Source organism: Scyliorhinus canicula, chromosome 20 (assembly GCF_902713615.1).
Source record: "Scyliorhinus canicula chromosome 20, sScyCan1.1, whole genome shotgun sequence".
Classification (NCBI taxonomy): Eukaryota; Metazoa; Chordata; class Chondrichthyes; order Carcharhiniformes; family Scyliorhinidae; genus Scyliorhinus; species Scyliorhinus canicula.
The window spans coordinates 4312931-4332425 of record NC_052165.1 but is presented as its reverse complement, the minus strand read 5'-3'; the positions used below and the strand labels follow the sequence as shown (position 1 = coordinate 4332425).

At 49.1% G+C, this 19495-nt stretch overlaps 1 protein-coding gene across 5 annotated transcripts in view; it reads left to right on the top strand.

Annotated features, from left to right (window-relative positions):
- Nucleotides 1–19005, top strand: part of LOC119955253 (cyclin-dependent kinase inhibitor 1-like) — a 134716-nt gene extending 115711 nt beyond the window's left edge. For all 5 annotated transcript variants that reach the window (XM_038781289.1, XM_038781293.1, XM_038781294.1 and 2 more), the window contains exon 3: nucleotides 18634–19005. In XM_038781289.1, coding sequence (XP_038637217.1) covers nucleotides 18634–18692 — 59 coding nt within the window. In that variant the 3' untranslated portion in view covers nucleotides 18693–19005. The remainder of the gene's footprint in view (nucleotides 1–18633) is intronic.
- Nucleotides 19006–19495: the final 490 nt, after the last annotated feature.

Here is a 19495-nt window from a genome sequence, read left to right as displayed (position 1 = left end):
GTAGCCGCCCAATGGGGTGCAGAGGAGATTCACCAGGATGTTGCCTGGGAGGGAACGTTTCAGCTATTGGGAGAGGCGGGAAAGGCTGGGTTTCTCTGGAGCACAGGAAGCTGAGGGGGCATCTGATAAAGGAATACAAAATTATGCCAATCATAGATAATCATTATTAGTGTCACAAGTAGGCTGACATTAACACTGCAATGAAGTTACCGTGAAAAGCCCCTAGTCGCCACATTCCGGCGCCTGTTCGGGTACACAGAGGGAGAATTCAGAATGTCCAATTCATCTAACAGCACATCTTTCAGGACTTGTGGGAGGAAACCGGAGCACCCGGAGGAAACCCACGCAGATACGGGGAGAACGTGCAAACTCCACACAGACAGTGACCCCAGCCGGGAATCGAACCTGGGACCCTGGAGCTGTGAAGGGATGATCATAAGAATCTTTCCTTCATGACAGAGGTGTCTAAGACCAGAAGGATAGATTTAAGGTGAGGAATTTAAAGTTTAGAGGGGAGCTGAGGAGGCATTTTTTCACCCAGACGGAAATATGGCGTGTGCTACCTGAGAGGGTGGTGGAGACAGGAACTCTCACAACATTTAAGAAGCATCTGAACGAGCGCTTACATCGGCAAGGCAGAGTAGGCTATGGACCAAGTGCTGGTAAATGGGGTTAGTGTTGGTTAGTATTTGATGGGCAACATAGACATGGTGGGCCGAAGGGTCTGTATGACTCTGTGGCTCTTAATGCATAAATGGTGATGTCATATGTGTCACATTCTCCATCACTGCCTTAATTTAGAACTCGTGTAGGAGAGCATTGTAGAAACTCAGAAATCCTCATTACCGAAATTCCGCATTGCTCAGAATTGCTCATAATTCCTCATTCCGGGAATCCCTGATTTTGGGAATTCCCAATTGATCAGAATTGTCCATTATTCTGGAATTCCTCTTTGCCCAGAATCCCTTATTGCCGGGAATCCCTTATTGCCGGGAATCCCTCATTGCTGGGAATTCCTCACTGCTTGGAATTCCGATTTGCCGGGAATTCCTCATTGCCCGGAATTCCACATTGCCGGAAATTCCACATTGCCGGGAATTGCTCATTGCTCGGAATTCCTCGTTGCCGGGAATTCCTCGTTGCCGGGAATTCAGCATTGCCGGAATTCCTCATTGCCGGGAATTCCGCACTGCCTGGAATTTCTTATTGCCGGAATTCCTCATTGCCGGAATTCCGCATTGCTCGGAATTGCTCATAATTCCTCATTGCGGGAATCTCTGATTCTGGGAATTCCCCATTGCTCAGAATTCCTCATTCTGGAATTCCTCATTGCCCAGAATTCCTCATTTCGGGAATCCCTTATTGCCAGGGGTCCCTCATTGCCGGGAATTCCTCACTGCTCAGAATTCCGCATTGCCGGAATTCCTCATTGCCGGAATTTCATGTTGCCCGGAATTCCTCATTGCCGGAACACCGTATTGCCCGGAATTCCACATTGCCGCAATTCGGCATTGCCGGGAAAGCCGCATTGCATGGAATTCCTCATTGCTGGGAATTCCTCATTGCTGGGAATTCCTCATTGCTGGGAATTCCTCACTGCCGGAATTCCTCATTGCTCGGAATTCCTCACTGCCGGGTATCAGTGAAGCTGGAGGTGCGTTTGGGTTGTTAAATTATAACTTTATAATTGAACCATTCGGCCCGGCTGCTTTTACTATTTTGATGTTCTCTAAGCCAGTACTCAATTCGCAGACTTACTTACTCCCACCGTTCCATATTGGCGTTCCCTTTGGGATATTCCTGTACCCTTGATGATGAAGAAGGTGAGCAGGTAAAGTCTCAGCCTACAACCGGAATATTCTAACTCTTCCTCACCCGGAAGTTGTGCTTAAGGAGACTTTGTTTGTCTAGAAACCCTCTCGGAGTTGTCCAACAAGCTGGAAGGTGATAAAGAGACTGAACTCTGAATGGCCACCATTTTGCCTGTAAATATATAAATCATGACCGGAACTTTATTGCAAGCACTTCTTTTAAATTATAAATGCTGTATGGTATGAGTTAAAGACTGAGTGCATACTGACAGTAATATATAAAAAATCTTTCATTTGGCGACTAGGGGCTTTTCACAGTAACTTTGTACTTGTGACAATAAACGGTTATTATTATTATTAATAAAAAATGTCAATTGCTAGGAAACATAAGTTTAAGGTGTGTGGGTGGAAGTTTAGAGGAGGTGTGTGGGCCAACCTTCAGTCTGAGCCTGAAGCTTAAACCAGCATGAAGGTCCATTAATAGCAACAGGTCACTGAAAGGGGCAACAAATATGGAGAAGGTAGTCAAGAAGGCATACGGCATGCTTGCCTTCATTGGCCGAGTCATTGAGTATAAAAATTGGCAAGTCATGTTGCAGCTGTATAGAACCTTAGTTAGGCCACACTTGGAGTATAGTGTTCAATTCTGGTCGCCACACTACCAGAAGGATGTGGAGGCTTTGGAGAGGGTGCAGAAGAGATTTACCAGGATGTTGCCTGGTATGGAGGGCATTAGCTATGAGGAGAGATTGAATAAACTCGGTTTGTTCTCACTGGAACGACGGAGGTTGAGGGGCGACCTGATAGAGGTCTACAAAATTATGAGGGGCAGAGACAGAGTGGATAGTCAGAGGCTTTTTCCCAGGGCGGAGGGGTCAATTACTCGGGGGCATAGGTTTACGGTGCGAGGGGCAAGGTTTAGAGGAGATGTACGAGGCAAGTTTTTTTTACCCAGAGGTTAGTGGGTGCCTGGAACTCACTGCCGGAGGAGGTGGTGGAAGCAGGGACGATAGTGACATTTAAGGGGCATCTTGACAAATACATGAATAAGATGGGAATAGAGGGATACAGACCCCGGAAGTGCAGAAGATTTTAGTTTAGACGGGCAGCATGGTCGGCACGGGCTTGGAGAGCCGAAGGGCCTGTTCCTGTGCTGTACTTTTCTTTGTTCTTTGTGCACATTTCTATTGTTTCATTTACGGCACCATATCCCCCTTCTATTAGAACCTACTTTAATCAAATTTTCTATTGATCTTTACTTATCTCCAAAGTCCTGTATTACTTCTTTTCTGAGGTAGGTGTCACTGTTGTCCACTACTTCCCAAGCCAAGATGGCACTACGCCCCGTTTCATACCTTGAATTATATTTATGCTTTTTACATTTTTTTGGTTGACTCAGTTGAGACCCCCACCCCCACTGCCAAGGGCCTGTCTCAGCTCCTGTGACTGCTTGCCCTGTCCCACCTATTCTCAGCCAGTCTCCTGTCTGCTGCAAACTTTATCACAGCATCAGCCATTTGGTTGTATCCCACTCCCTTGGACCTTGGGCCTTCCATCTGCTGTGCTCCCTGTTTCCTCTGAGCTAGATTATTAGCTGCTTTCTGTGTCTTTGAGGTCTCCGGACTGACTGGGTCCTACAGCCCCTCCCCCCAACCCCCTCCACCCTCGCTCGACCTGTCGTTGACCTTCCCACTGATGCAAACTGAAAATAATTGATTTGCTTTCAAATCATTTAAAGAAACAATAAACTACATATAACCCTCAGATGGTGAGGTTGGAGGTGGCGAGTGGGGGAAAGTGGGTGTAGATACGAAGAGGGTCAGAATAATACATAAGACAGTGAAAGAACCAGGAGAGAAAGTGATTTTCCGGAAAGATTTCCAAGTGTGGTAGTGAGCTTCCCGGCACTCGGCACGCTCTGCTAGTCAACGTTAATTGGTTCACGTAACGAGGCCCCTCGCTGCAAATGAAGGCTTGCCAGCCGATTCGCCGGCACCGCGCTCGCCACCCCCCCCCCCCCCCCCCCCCCCCCCCACCCCCCCAACCACCACCACCACTTACGCAGCCAACCCCAGCCAGCTCGCAAAATGCCGTCGAGGAGACCAGCCTCAGGATTCGGGGATGCAGATCTGGGGAGGCTGCTAGACGCGGTGGAGGCCAGGAGGGATGTCCTGTTCCCCTGGGGGTCAGTCACAGGGCAGTCTGGGTCGAGGTGGCAGGGGCTGTGAGCTCCAGGACTGTGACTAGGAGGATTGGCCTCCAGCACCGAAAAAGGTCAACGAGCTACACCGGGCAGCACGAGCGAGTGGACACCAACGCTCTCCCCTCCCCTCCCACAAGACCTTTCCACCCTGACGAGAGCATCCACAACACCCCCACACACGTACCACTGTGAACCGTGCGTCTGGCTAACAATGCCCTGTCTGAGTCTCCTCAGGAAAAGCTCTTCAACAATCGGCAGGAGGGGGGCCCCATACAGGCAGTGGTGCCAGACATGAATCCTCACCACCTTTGAGGTGGGACCCTGGAGGTGACTGGGGTGGCCAAGGACAGTGCGGTCACCCACACGGAGGTTGACAGCTGCCGCAGAGGTGAGGAACCCACCGGTCTCCACCCAGAGGATCTGTCAAACATGAGTTGTTATTGGCTCACTGACTGACCCATTCCTCCCACTGACCACATGACCATTCTCCAAGAAAGACACAATCGATACGTCACAGCTGTCATCCCCACCCTCCACCAGCGCAGCTCGGAGGGAGATGTTCGTGGTCAGGTTCTGGGGCACAATCTGTTGAGCACCGCACAGCTGCTGATGTACATCAGGTGGAGGCAGGAAGCCCCAGGCGAGACCGCAGTGGGAGATCTGCTGGAGCCCGGGACCCAGCTGGGTCCCAGTCAGATGCTGAGCCTGTGGAAGTGGGTTATGGGACAAGAGGACATTCAGAGGGAGATGCCAGCGACACTCCAGCAGATTCATAGCCGATTGGAGACATCCCAGAGGCTACGGGCACAGGAGATGGTGCCAGTTATGCGTGGCACTGAGTCCAACACTGCTAGAGGGGCGACCACAGTGGGGTGCCTGGTGCATGAGGTCAGCACCATTAGTGAAGGTGTCCAAGGCATCGCGCAGTCGGTGACGGCCATGGCTTAGGGTCTCAGCAGAATATCTGACTCGCTGGGGGATGTGACCCAATACCAGGCCGACCTTGATGAGGTTGTGCAGGACATGTCCCGCTCTCAGATGGGCCAGGCCGAGGCGCTACGGAGCTTGACCCAGTCAGAGGTGGGCACTGCTGAGGCATTGCAAAGCATGTCTCAGTCACTAAGGAGCATCACCGGGGACGTCGACATGATGGTGCGGACCATGGGCTGGCAGAGCCAGATGATGCAGGGGCAACCGGACTCGAAACAGCTGCCCCTCCATCCCAAGGTGACCCCTGGGTTCCTAGGGGCACCGACCTGGAGCAGGGAGCGTAGGTGGCAATCCGGACCCATCTCATGGAGTGGCGACGGTGGCTTCCAGCTCTGCCAGATCCACTCTTCTGCAAAGGCTGCATTGCACACGGGACAGGGTGGCATGGCTGTCCATGTGGCGCTGACAAGTGTGCTGGGCCCTCCGGCGCCAGAGAACACCCTCCAGTGACATCGAAGGCCATGGGATGAGGTGAGGAACTGGCAGCCTCCACCTCAGATATGCATCCTGGGGAGACACCAAGACGTAGCGGTAGAAGTAAGAGGGCCAATCACATTGCAGATCACTGAGGGCACCGGGGGATGGGGTGAGGGGTAGGTAGGGGGTGTGAGGACGGAGCTGGGAAGAGGGGGCAGCATCATCATCATCGGGTAGAGAATTGTAAAACACAATAAACACCTTTGACCACAACCAATATGACTCTTTGGAGGGGGCGGAGCATCGCGAAAGCAACACCGCCCCAATAGTCGCTGGTTAGCTCAGTGGGCTAGACAGCTGGTTTGTGAGACAGAACAAGGCCAGCAGCGTGGGTTCAATTCCCATAACAGCTTACCCAAACAGGCACCGGAATGTGGTGACGAGGGGCTTTTCACAGTAACAATAAAAGGTTACTATTATTATTCGGTCATGAACGGGGATTCTCCGGCCAATCGCCAAACACAATTTCGTCGGCGACCAGAGAATCCCACTCTGTGGATGTTGTCTACATGGACTTTAGTAAAGCATTTGATAAGGTCCCCCATGGCAGGCTGGTGCAAAATAATGGATCACATGGGGTCAGGGGTGAACTAGCTGGATGGATCCAGAACTGGCTTGGCCATAGAAGACAGAGGGTAGCAGTGGAACAGTGTTTTTCCGAATGAAGGTCTGTAACTAGTGGTGTTCCGCAGGGATCAGTTCTGGAACCTCTGCTCTTTGTAATATATATAAATGACTTGAAAGAAAACGTAGCGGGTCTGATTAGCAAGTTTGTGGATGATACTAAGATTGCAGGAGTTGCAGATAGTGATGAAGATTGTCAGAGAATGCAACAGGATATAGATAGGCTGCAAAATTGGGCAGATGGAATTTAAACCGGACAAATGCGAGTTGATGCATTTTGGTAGATCCGATTCAGATGGGAGCTATAAAATAAATGGCAGAACCATCAGGAGCATTGAGACAGAGAGATCTGGGCGTGCAGTTCCACAGATCCTTAAAAGTGGCAGCACAGGTGGAAATGTGGTAAAGAAAGCATATGGCAAGGTTGCCTTCATAGGAAGGGGGATCGAGTATAAAAGTTCACAAATTATGTTAGTTATATAGAACGTTGGTTAGCCCACATTTGGAATATTGTGTCCAGTTCTGGTCACCACACTACCAGAAGGACGTGGAGGCTTTGGAGAGAGTACAGTAAAGGTTTACCAGGATGTTGCCTGGTATGGAGGGTATTAGCTATGAGGAGAGATTGAATGAACTGTTCTCCCCAGAGAGACGGAGGCTGAGGTGCGACCTGATAGAAGTTTATAAACTTACGAGGGGTATAGATAGGGTGAACAGTTGGAGGCTTTTTCCCAGGGCAGAAATGACAGTTACAAGGGGGGCACAGGTTCAAGATGGGGAGGGAAAGGTTCAGTGGAGATGTGGGAGCCAAGTTTTTAACACACAGGGTGGTGGTTGCTTGGAATGTACTGCCACTGAGGTGGATGAGGCAGATACGTTAGCGACCTTTAAGACTTATCCGGATAGACACATGAACAGACGGGTATAGAAGGATACAGGTGGTTGGTCTGGATAGGCCATGTGATCGGCACCGATTGGAGGGCCGAAGGGCTTGATAGGCCATGTGATCAGCACAGATTGGAGGGCCGAAGGGCCTGTTCCTGTGCTGTACCTTTCATTGTTCTTTGGTTTGTTCCTTTATTAACATGATTGCCAATTTCCAATGAGCAGTAGCCTTCAGCTGCACGGCCAGAGGCCTTGGCAGACGGTGGGGGTTGTGGGTGGTAGTAGGGACAAGGGCTGCCCCTGGAACAGGTACACACAATCCAGGGGTTGGCATGCTGGTGCCGCCAGCGTTTGTCCCCCCCAGCACCCCCTTTCCATGGCGGCCCACCCCTCCGGAGGGTGCCCCCCAGAACCCAGACGATACCCTCCCGCCGAGCACAGGGGCAGCAAGCCTACTCACCTCCTTGGCTCCCCACAAAAGCCCTTCTGCCAGGATCATGTTTTTCAAAAGGAGCCAGCGTGAGCACCCGCTAGGGAGGCTGCTCAATGACGGGGGCTGTTGGATATGGGGGTGCTCCCGTTATGTGTATGGAAATGGGGCTTAAGTGGTGATAATTGGTTTCTCGGGTGAGATCCCGATTTCGCCTTGGGTAGTATGTCAGTTGCATGTAAACAGTTTAGTGTCTGGTGTGGATCTCATTTTCTGCCTCTCCCGCTATTCACCAGCCCCGTTTCACTCGACCGAGAGAGTAACGAGGTCGGAGAATCGCACCCACTGTGCATAGTTGTGAGAAAGAGATTGTGTGTGGAAAAGGGGAAGGAGACGGGAATGCTGGGAGAGGGGAAACAGACGGGAATGCTGGGAAAGGGGAAGGAGACAGGAAGGCTGGGAATGGGGAAACAGTCGGGAATGCTGGGAAAGGGGAAGGAGACAGGAAGGCTGGGAATGGGGAAACAGACGGAAAGGCTGGGAAAGAGGTAGCAGACGGGAAGCCTGGGAAAGGGGAAGGAGATGGGAATGCTGGGAGAGGGGAAACAGTCAGGAATGCTGGGAGAGACGAAGGAGACGGGAATGCTGGGAGAGGGGAAACAGTCGGGAATGCTGGGAGAGACGAAGGAGACGGGAATGCTGGGAGAGGGGAAACAGTCGGGAATGCTGGGAGAGGGGAAGCAGTCAGGAATGCTGGGAAAGGGGAAGGAGACAGGAAGGCTGGGAATGGGGAAACAGTCGGGAATGCTGGGAGAGGGGAAGCAGTCGGGAATGCTGGGAGAGGGGAAGGAGACGGGAAGGCTGGGAAAGGGGAAACAGATGGGAAGGCTGTGAAAGGGGAAGGAGACGGGAATGCTGGGAGAGGGGAAACAGTCGGAAATGCTGGGAGAGACGAAGGAGACGGGAATGCTGGGAGAGGGGAAACAGTCGGGAATGCTGGGAGAGGGGAAGCAGTCAGGAATGCTGGGAGAGGGGAAGTCGACGGGAAGGCTGGGAGAGGGGAAACAGACGGGAAGGCTGGGAAAGGGGAAGGAGACGGGAATGCTGGGAGAGGGGAAACAGTCGGGAATGCTGGGAGTGACGAAGGAGACGGGAATGCTGGGAGAGGGGAAACAGTCGGAAATACTGGGAGAGGGGAAGGAGACGGGAAGGCTGGGAGAGGGGAACCAGACGGGAATGCTGGGAAAGTGGAAACAGACGGGAAGGCTGGGAAAGGGGAAGGAGACAGGAAGGCTGGGAATGGGGAAACAGTCGGGAATGCTGGGAGAGGGGAAGCAGTCGGGAATGCTGGGAGAGGGGAAGGAGACGGGAAGGCTGGGAAAGGGGAAACAGACGGGAAGGCTGTGAAAGGGGAAGGAGACGGGAATGCTGGGAGAGGGGAAACAGTCGGGAATGCTGGGAGAGACGAAGGAGACGGGAATGCTGGGAGAGGGGAAACAGTCGGGAATGCTGGGAGAGTGGAAGCAGTCAGGAATGCTGGGAAAGGGGAAGGAGACAGGAAGGCTGGGAATGGGGAAACAGTCGGGAATGCTGGGAGAGGGGAAGCAGTCGGGAATGCTGGGAGAGGGAAAGGAGACGGGAAGGCTGGGAAAGGGGAAACAGACGGGAAGGCTGTGAAAGGGGAAGGAGACGGGAATGCTGGGAGAGGGGAAACAGTCGGAAATGCTGGGAGAGACGAAGGAGACGGGAATGCTGGGAGAGGGGAAACAGTCGGGAATGCTGGGAGAGGGGAAGCAGTCAGGAATGCTGGGAGAGGGGAAGTCGACGGGAAGGCTGGGAGAGGGGAAACAGACGGGAAGGCTGGGAAAGGGGAAGGAGACGGGAATGCTGGGAGAGGGGAAACAGTCGGGAATGCTGGGAGTGACGAAGGAGACGGGAATGCTGGGAGAGGGGAAACAGTCGGAAATACTGGGAGAGGGGAAGGAGACGGGAAGGCTGGGAGAGGGGAACCAGACGGGAATGCTGGGAAAGTGGAAACAGACGGGAAGGCTGGGAAAGGGGAAACAGTCGGGAAGGCTGGGAAAGGGGAAGGAGACGGGAATGCTGGGAAAGGGGAAGCAGACGGGAATGCTGGGAAAGGTCAAGTAGTTAAAACTTCACTCAGTTAATTTGGTTTCCAGTGTCACCCGTGTCCTGTGACTTGTAAACTTTGTCAGATTCCTCCCCATTGCAGCAAGGCAGCACAGTGTGTCCCCACCTCAACCCTCGTCGGAACTGAGGAATCACAAGAAACCTCCGTGTTAGTAAATGTCATTTATCCGCTTCAGTGGAACCTGTCAGCTCAGTTGACTGGACAGCTGATTCGTGATGTGCAGCAACGGCAGCAATGCCGGTTAAATTCCTGTACTGGCTGGGGTTATCCAGGAATGTCCCGGCTTCAACATCGCCCCTCACCTAAACTGTGGTGACCCTTGGGTTAAACTGCCACCAGTCAGCTGTTAAAGGGGACAAAGCAGCCTGTGATCCTCTGGGAATGTGGAAACATCCACTTTCACCTGTTGCGTACCAACTTGCCGTGTCTCTTGGGTTTTAAAAGAGTTGAAGGGGAAAATCAGGCACAGAGGAATATATTTAAGGGCAGCACAGTAGCACAGTGGTGCTTCACAGCTCCAGGATCCCAGGTTCGATTCCCGGCTTGGTGATGTATCAAAGGGATCTGTGCTGGGGAACTGTTTTTTCAAATGTTAGATTGTGTTCTAACCCCGAGTTCCAATTTAACATAACGGGAAGATGAACTTTAGGCTAAAAGTGCGATTTCATTACCTGCCGATCAGGTATTGTTACCCATGCTTTTGAAATTGAACTCTGATTTTTCTGAAATGAAACGAATCATTTCATTGTTGTATATTATACATTATTATATCAGTAATAATAATCTTTATTATTGTCACAAGTAGGCTTACAATGGGGAGATTGGGGATTCTTTTTGGGGCCTCTGAGATAGGGATGCCATTTAGAAATGGCGTCCTGATCTCCCACTACAATGGAATGTTCCGCCGCAGCTCCCCATTGTACAAACACGGCCCTGCTCACGCGTTCCCCATTTAGGCCTCTTATTCAAAGCGATTCGCGTTGAATAGTCGTGTGTTTCTTGGCACCGCGAGTGCTGGGAAACACCCAACTAAGCGCGCTCGCTCGGCGACTGTGTTCCCTTTTGGAAAGATCGCGCACAGAGTCACCTTTTAGGTGAATTGTGCCCTAAATGTTTAAATGAATGATTGCTCCCAAGGCTTTTATTTTGCAGGGTTAATAATTTGGTATCTACTTTTTGTTTGGTCTGGTGAGACCCCTTGGGGTTGTTGGACATTTCTGCACAGTAATAGGCAATGGGCTAGGGGGTTTGTCACTGCCCAATTGGTTCTTTCTATTGGGTGGCAAATATTGAGAAGGTGCGTGGTTGGTTCAAGGAGCCAGATTCTATATGGGGGGCGGATAGAGGAGAGTTTGTGCACAGGGTCGAGTCTAAGGGCCCCGGTTCCTGCCCCACTCCCATTTTCCCGGCAATATTCCTTTTGTGCCCGGTTGTGATACCCTGAGCATTTGGAATCCATTTCCCAACTTTGTGTCACTGCCTGGCTCCGAATTTAGGGAACCACAGGTTTGTCGCTTAGATTCATCGTTCAGGGCACGGGAAAGGGAGGGGTTGGAGAGGATAAGGGATATGTTTCTGGAAGGTTCCAGCTCCGGACAGGGTAGGTGTTTTCAGTTGTGCGTTTTTTTTTTATTAAGGAGCTTTCTTTATCTCCCCTGGCACCCTTACTTAGGAAAGGGTCTTATCCTTGACCGAGTTAGGGAAGGTAAAGATTATGGATATATCTGGGCAGATGTTGGTGACGGAGCAGGCACCGTTGGAGGAAGTAAAGAGGAAGTGGGAGGGTGAGCTGGGCTTGGCTTGGGAGGGGGAGGAGGAGGTGGGGGGGGGGGGGGGGGGGGGAGAGGTGTTGGGGGGGGGAGGGGGGTGGGGGGGAGAGGTATGGGGGGGGGGAGGGGGTGGGGGGAGAGGTGTGGGGGGGGGAGGAGGGGGTAGACGAGGGGGTGGAGTGGAGTGAGGCTCTCCACATGGCCAACTTCACCTCCTCATGTGCGAGGTTCAATGTGGTGCACAGGGCCCACCAGACCAGGGCGCATATGAGTGGGTTCTTGCAGGGTGTGAGAGGAGCTCTAGGGGACGGCAAACCGCACACACGTTTTGGTCTTGCCCCAAGCTGCTTTTTTGTCGGGGATTTTGGGTGATCAGCTGAAACCGTGCCTGTCAGTGGCCATTTCTAGGAGTTTCGGATTTGCCGGTGCTTTAGACAGGGACGAAGGCAGCTGGAGGTCTGCAGAGCTGCCTCAGGCTTTGGCCTGAGTAGGGGACCTGATGGAATTTTTAGACCTTCAAAAAGATCAGGTATACAATGAAGGGGGATGATGGAAGGGTGGCACAGTGGTTAGCACTGCTGCCTCACGGCGCCAGCGACCTGGTTTAATTTCAACCTTGGGTGACTATGTGGAGTTTGCACGTTCTCCCCGTGTCTGCGTAGGTTTTCTCCGGGTGTTCCGGCTTCCTCCCACAGCCCAAAGATGTGCAGGCTGGGTGGGGTTCTGGGGATAGGGCAGAGCGTGGGCTGAGGTGGGGCGCTCTTTCAGAGGGTCGGTGCAGGCTCGATGGGCCGAATGGCCTCCTGCTCTGTAGGAATTCTCTGGAAGGGTTCCACTCGAGGTGGCAGCAATTCATCTTTTTCAGGGAACTGGTTACCGACGGCTGTTAGGATTTGTCTTTTCTTCAAGTTTTGGTAAAGAGGGAAGGGGAGGACGGGAGATTGAGTGTGTGTAATTTGTGTTTAATGTTGTGTTGTGAGTTGCTGTATTGCTGTTGTATTTGTTATAATGAAAATCTTGTATGAATAAAAAAATTTTTTAAGAAGTAATGAGTGCGGTACGTGGAGTTATACTGCTTGTACAGTGAGCTAAATCGCTGGCTTTTAAAACAGACCAAGCAGGCCAGCAGCACGGTTCGATTCCCGTACCAGCCTCCCCGGACAGGCGCCGGAATGTGGCAACTAGGGGCTTTTCACAGTAACTTCATTGAAGCCTACTCGTGACAATAAGCGATTTTCATTTCATTTTCATTTCATTGTCTACTGCTACCAATACATGCAATACTACTCCCAAAACATGCATTACTGTTAACCTCACATGCAATGCTGCTACCAAAACGCACAATACTACTGCCAATACATGCATTACTGCTACCTGTGCATGCATTACTGCTACCTGTACATGCATTGCTGCTACCAATACATGCATTGCTACTACCAATACATGCATTGGCGCTACCAACACACACATTAATTCTACAACTACATGCATTAGTGCTAACGCTACATGCATTATTGTTACCTGTACATCAAACACTTCTTTTTTTAAATATATTTATTCAAAGTTTTCAATAAGTTTACAATATCCTCCAAAAAGGAAAATAATGCAAAGAAAGAAGGGCAACATGCCAACAGAACAGAACAACTTAACCCTCTAAACGATACAGTTGAGCAAATTAACACTAAATTCAAAACAGGATAGAGCATGCGCCCCTTACAAAAAGGAAAATAAATCACCCCCCCCCGGGTTGCTGCTGCTGTTCTTTTTTTAATTAAGGTTTTGCAAAATTTTCCATATTAAATAGTAATAATCTTAACACAGCAAATTAGTGAACATTAACATAGTGCAGAAAGAGAATATACATCAGCCATCCACTAGACATCACCCCACATGCCTCAGTCCTTCCACCCCCTCCCATCGGGGCACCCACCCCCCCCCCCCCCCCCCCCCCCCATGGGTCGCTGCTGCTGCTGAAGTTTTAATTTTCCCCGCGAATTCAGCGGACAGTATTATGCCCCCGCTCAACAGCGGCAGCACTGTACCCTTGGCAAAGTTATTTACACACATATGTAGGCATCCGTTCGTGGTGTTGTCCCTTGCTTCTTCCGGACGGATTTCGCTGACGTTGTCGTCTCGTGCCGCACTTCCGCTTCTGCGGCCCTCCCGTCTTCCCCATTTTCTCTGTTCCTGTGGATGCCAAGCTTGTTAACGTTTCCCTGCCTCCCCTTCCTTGGCTCTCCTCTATTGTTCCCTGTCTCTCCCCTCTGCCCCCCCCCCCCCCCCGCTTCTGCCCTCCCCCACTCCCTCCCCCCAACCCTGTGGTTCACCTTTCCTTCCTCTTAGATTTAGCTGTCCCTCCCCCCCTCTCCCGGTCTATCTCTCCCTCTCACGCTTTGGCTACTTTCCCGTTTCTTGGCTACCTGGCTGCTCTTCTGCTTGTTTGTTGGCCACGAACAGGTCCCGGAACAATTGCATGAATGGCTCCCACGTTCTGTGGAAGCCGTCATCTGACCCTCAGATGGCGAATTTGATTTTCTCCATTTGGAGAGATTCCGAGAGGTCGGACAGCCAGTCTGCAGCTCTGGGCGGTGCTGCTGACCGCCAGCCGAACAGGATTCTACGGCGGGCAATCAGGGAGGCAAAGGCAAGGGCGACCGCCCTCCTCCTCAGGAATAGATCTGGCTGGTCTGAAACCCCGAAGACCGCCACTATCGGGCATGGCTCCACCCTCACCCCCACCACTTTGGACATAGCCTCGAAGAAGGCTGTCCAGTACTCCACAAGTCTGGGGCAACATCAGAACATGTGGGCGTGGTTGCATGAAACACTTCTAATTATTGTGATTAATTTCTTCACAAATATTCTTCAATCGGTTGCTAAGATTTACATGAAATATACCAATCACACCTTCTGTTTTATTCAATGTTAAATGGAAAAAAGATGTGCATTTATTGAAGATTGCATTCCAATAATTATGCAGTGATTACCCCGCAGTGTCATGTTTCTGGGAGGCTGTCAGAATGTATCAGCTGAAGAGAAAGTCTTGGCTGTAAATATCAGACACAGTTGCACCATAAACAGACCGCTGAGAACAACAGCAGTATTTAGACTTGAAATATATCTTTTGAAAGGGCATTACATAAAAAAAACATGTGGTTAAGGAAGATGACAATTCTGCAGCGTTTCTGGTAAATGAAAGGCACAGAATCTTTGATCTAGCAGCACGAGGAGTCAATTGAATGAAATGAAAATCGCTTATTGTCACGAGTAGGCTTCAATGAAGTTACTGTGAAAAGCCCCTAGTCGCCACATTCCGGCGCCTGTCTGGGGGAGACTGGTACGGGAATTGAACCGTGCTGCTGGCCTGCTTGGTCTGCGTTAAAAGCCAGCGATTTAGCCCAGTGAGCTAAACCAGCCCCATAATTTCCTAGTGAACTCTGCCGTCATCTTTATATTGTTTCTGTAATCACGCTTAATGAAGGCATTTACTGTTAGTCTTTGTTCAAAACCACTTCCTGCAACATGTTGAGTTCGGCAAGTTCTTGTGACTGCGGCAGAAAGAGCTCTCGGTAACTTTGGGTTCATATGTAACTGCAAAACCGTTCTGAAACAGGCTGTTGAGCTGAAAATCAGTTGTTTTACAGACACAGGTCTAGAAATGGCAACTGCACCCTCTAAGAGATAGTTCACGGTTTGTACATTTTACTTCACATTATTCAGCATTGGTAATTTACAGAAAATTGTCGTTGAGCCCAAACCTCATATTTTGACAGCTGTGAAGGTTAGAAAATATCCATTTGCATGAAAACAGCAAGTCTCTGTTGTGTAGTTAAAGGACGCAGTGAAGGTGAAGCACTAATTAGCAGACAATAGATTGGATCCAATTTTGGAAGTGAGAAGAAAAGAACAGAGTTTTATTTAAATGGAGAAAAACTGCAGAAAGCTGCAACACAAAGGGATTGGGGGGACTTAGGTTAGAGCTGGGAGGTGGGCAAATCCTGGGAAGTCGGTAGATATTGGGTGTACTCTATGTGAATCAGGGGGGCAGGGACCAAGGCGAGAGCCAGGATCTCTGTATCTCAGCAGCAGGCGGCCTAGGCAATATTAACTTTGGGGCCTGCCTGTGTGCCCCAGTCAGTTCAGGAAGGAAAGACTTCAAAGGCAAAGTGCTGGCCCATTTCCATGTCCTGAATCTTGGAACAAACAGAACCCCGAACGGAATGCGAATTGCACGATATTCAGTTCTGGGACGAACACTTGGGTTGTGATTTTGTGGCCATGTTGTGCTAGAACGAGAGCAAAACGTGGCCAGTAGATCCCGGGAGACCTCTCACGGCTTCCCAGCAGCCTACACACCTCACGGGATCTACCCAAGACCCGCAAGGCGTCAGAATCTGAAACACGCCCAAAAGGGGCGCTGCCAAATGGCGCGAGCCTAAGTAGGGTTTAAATCGATATCTACCGACTTCCCGGGATTTGCCCCCCTCCCAGCTGAGCACCATTCAGCACTGGTCCAATGGGAGAATGGAGGATCCCGGGGTGGGTTTGTCAGTCTAACACCCTTTCCCAATTCCTTGCGAATATTGGACGGTATGGAGGGTAGTTTGGGCCCCACAGACCAAATCTGATCACAGTTCTCCAGATGTGGTCTCACCAATTCCTTGTACAGTTGCAGCAAGACTTCCCTACTCTTATACTCCAACCCACTTGAAATAAGGGCCAACATTCCATTAGCCTTCCTGATTACCTGCTGCCCCTGTGCTAGCTTTCTGTGTTTCGTGCACAAGTCCCACCAAGTCCCTTTGTGTTGCAGCTTTCTGCAGTTTCTCTCCATTTAAATAAAACTCTGTTCTTTTCTTCTCACTTCCAAAATGAGTAGTTCTGTAGAGTAGAGCCCCAATTTACTCAGCCTCTCTTGGGTGAAAAACTCTTTCATCCAAGAATCTATCCAAATCAGTTTTTGAACAAAATGTACTTTTGTTCACAACTTCTGTAAAATGCTTGCCACTGTTTATTTATCCTTATATCTTGTAGTCTATTTATCCAATTAACCTAATACATCCCCTCGTGTGTGTGTGTGTGTGTAACTGGTGTTGTTTAAATTTAAGTATATCAGCCTCAAACTTAAGATTGAATTCAATTATATTATGATCACCTTTTCCCAGAGAATCTTTTACTGCAAATTTACTAATTAACTGTAGATAAAAGCAAATTACCGCGGATGCTGGAATCTGAAACAAAAACAGAAAATACTGGACAACCTGAAAATGAAATGAAAATCGCTTATTGTCACAAGTAGGCTTCAATTAAGTTACTGTGAAAAGCCCCTAGTCGCCACATCCCGGCGCCTGTTCGGGGAGGCTGGTACGGGAATTGAACCGTGCTGCTGGCCTGCTTGGTCTGCTTTAAAAGCCAGCGATTTAGCCCAGTGTGCTAAACCAGCCCCATATCAGACCTCAGCAGGTCTGAGAGTATCTATGGAGAGAGAGAAGGGAGGTGAAGTTTCCAGTCTGGATGACTTTGATTGCTTTGATAAAGAGTCATCCAGACTCGAAACGTTAGCTCTCCTCTCTCCAGAGATTCTGTCAAACCTGCTGAGATTGTCCAGTTATTTTCTATTATCATTAATAATTAACCGTGCCTCCCTTCACAATACTAAATCTAAAATGGTCTTATTCATACTTGATTTCACAAGATATTCTTCTCTGAAACTATCATGAAAGCATTCTATAAATTCACCTTCCAGAATACTTTGGCAATTTGATAAGTCTAGTCTGTATGGTTATGAAAGTCCCCTGTGATTGTTGCATTGCATTTGTCACAAGCTCTAATTATTTTTTGTTTAATACCCTGCCCAACAGTATAACTGCTTCAGAATTGCTGAAAAAAGCTTTCCATCGTGCCTTTAATCTCACTTTTAACCTAGCTGCAGATATCAGGATTTATTACAGCAGCATCTTGTTCAGGAACTTCAAATGACACGATACCAGAAGGAAGCTGCATTGATCCATGTTCATTACCTCTGGAGACACCGGATAATGTTCCAACAGATCCATGGAGAACGTTCCGATAGATATATCTGTAATCATGTCAGGAAGTGGATCACAGTCATGTCTTTCCTCTTCATGTCACAGTAGAACCATTAATGACCATATTGTATTTTGTTATCCAGCCAATAAGCATGAACTGTCTGAGGTTGATGTATACCAAAACCCGCCAACTACTATAAATTGAGCAATATTTTTCGGCTGGTCAAAAGTTATGTTCAACTTTTTGTTTAGTTGTTCATGGAACATGGGTGTTGTTAGCTGGGCCAATATTTATTGCCCCATTTCAGAGTTATTTTAGCGCATTTAAGAGCACCCTTGAACTCTGGGTCAAATATTAGTTACTTCACCCTCGGCCTGGTAAGGACGGTGGGGGAGTCCAGAATTCATCCGCAGGATGTGAGCATCGCTGGCAACGTCACCATGTATTGTCCATCCCTAATAGCACTGGTGAAGCTGCCGGTGAGCTGCCTTCCTCAACTGCTTCAGTTCTTTCTCAATGTGACTTGGTCCAGCTGCATGACTTGCTCAGCCGTTTCAGAAGGCAGCTAAGAGTCAAAGCATATTGCTGTGGGTCTGAAGTCACGTGCTGGCCATACTGGGTAAGGATTCTATTCCCTAAAAAGCATTAATGAATCAGATGAGCCTTTGCTACATTCCGTTAGTTTCATAGTTGTCATTACAGATGCTAACTTTTTTCCCCCAGATTTATTTAATTATCTGCGTTTAAATATGCCAGGTGCTCTGCTGGAGTCTGAATTTTTTCTGTGGATTATTAGTATAAAACTTTGCATTACAAGTCCTGTAACACAATTGTTGTACCCAATAATCTGATCTCACTGCCATATCCCGATGTTAACTTGCTCTTTTGCTCTCTTGTGGGTCAGGAGGAGCAGCTTTATTGGATCTCACAAAAAAGCCTTGGGCCTCTCTTCTAGGTTCTCCCATTCCCTGATTACCTCCAGGACCCCCTCCATTATTTGCATGATCCTGGCTGAAGCCGATGGTTATCAAACTCCTACTGACCAGCCAGATAGAGAATTTGTCCTGGTTTGAGAAGGACAAATCGACAGGGCTGATCCATTGCCAGACTCACCACCCAGGCTGGTGGGTCCATGTTTCTTTTTCAATAGGACGTCGAAAGTGAGCAAGGCGATTGCATGCACCATAGTAAATGCCTTTTTTATGGTTATTGTGATTGCTGCACTGTTTTATCTGCTCAGTCTGTCTCTGATTCTCCCACAGATTACTATTCGGCAAAGAAGAGATGTACACGTTCAGTCCACCACAGCAGAAGGAAGTAGGATTATTGGATCAAAGACTTCGAGATGACTTCATTAGAAATAAAACTGCCGTGGGTTCCCAAAGAAAATGTAGCAGGCAGATATTTTATATTCAAACCTTTTTGTTAAACTACAGATTATCAGCGAATTGGATTTAAAAATCAATTACAAACTGGCCACAAATTATTTTGAACAAAGCAAAGTTGGCCAATAGGCTGGAACTCCCATCATCAAACAGCTCAGCTTATTTGGATTTTTTTTCTGGATGCTAAGTTAAAGGCTAAAACTTGTCGGACAATAAAATGAACTGAGCCCTCGGGGAAAGTGAAACGCAGATTGTTGCTGTTTTTGTTCAAAAAATTACTCCCTTCTTTTCTACTATGTGACGACTTTCTGAGCAAAATGAATTTTAATAGCAGTTTCCTCATGGTGACCATCCATATATAATCTGATTTGTTCTTTTACTTGAAGCAGCCCTTTGACTGAATCTACCTTCACAACGAAAACAGTGTGTGTATTAGACGGCAACAATGCATTGAAGGGTTAAAATAGTTGGCATTATCAACAGTGTGGTCCAACCACAACTTTCACATTAGCCAATGAGCTGTAATCTCCAGCACTGTTGCTTTGAACTGAAAATGAAAGAAGTGAAGCTGCCACATAATCTTGAAGCCTGTTTGATTTAGCACTGCATGGGGATGGACTATCCAATAGATCGAACTGAGCGGAAACTCATAGAAGAAATTGGATAAAGTATTCACCCCTTACTGGAGCCTGAAAGAGAGTTGGGCAGAGACCTCCCCCAGAATTGTTGGATTCCACTC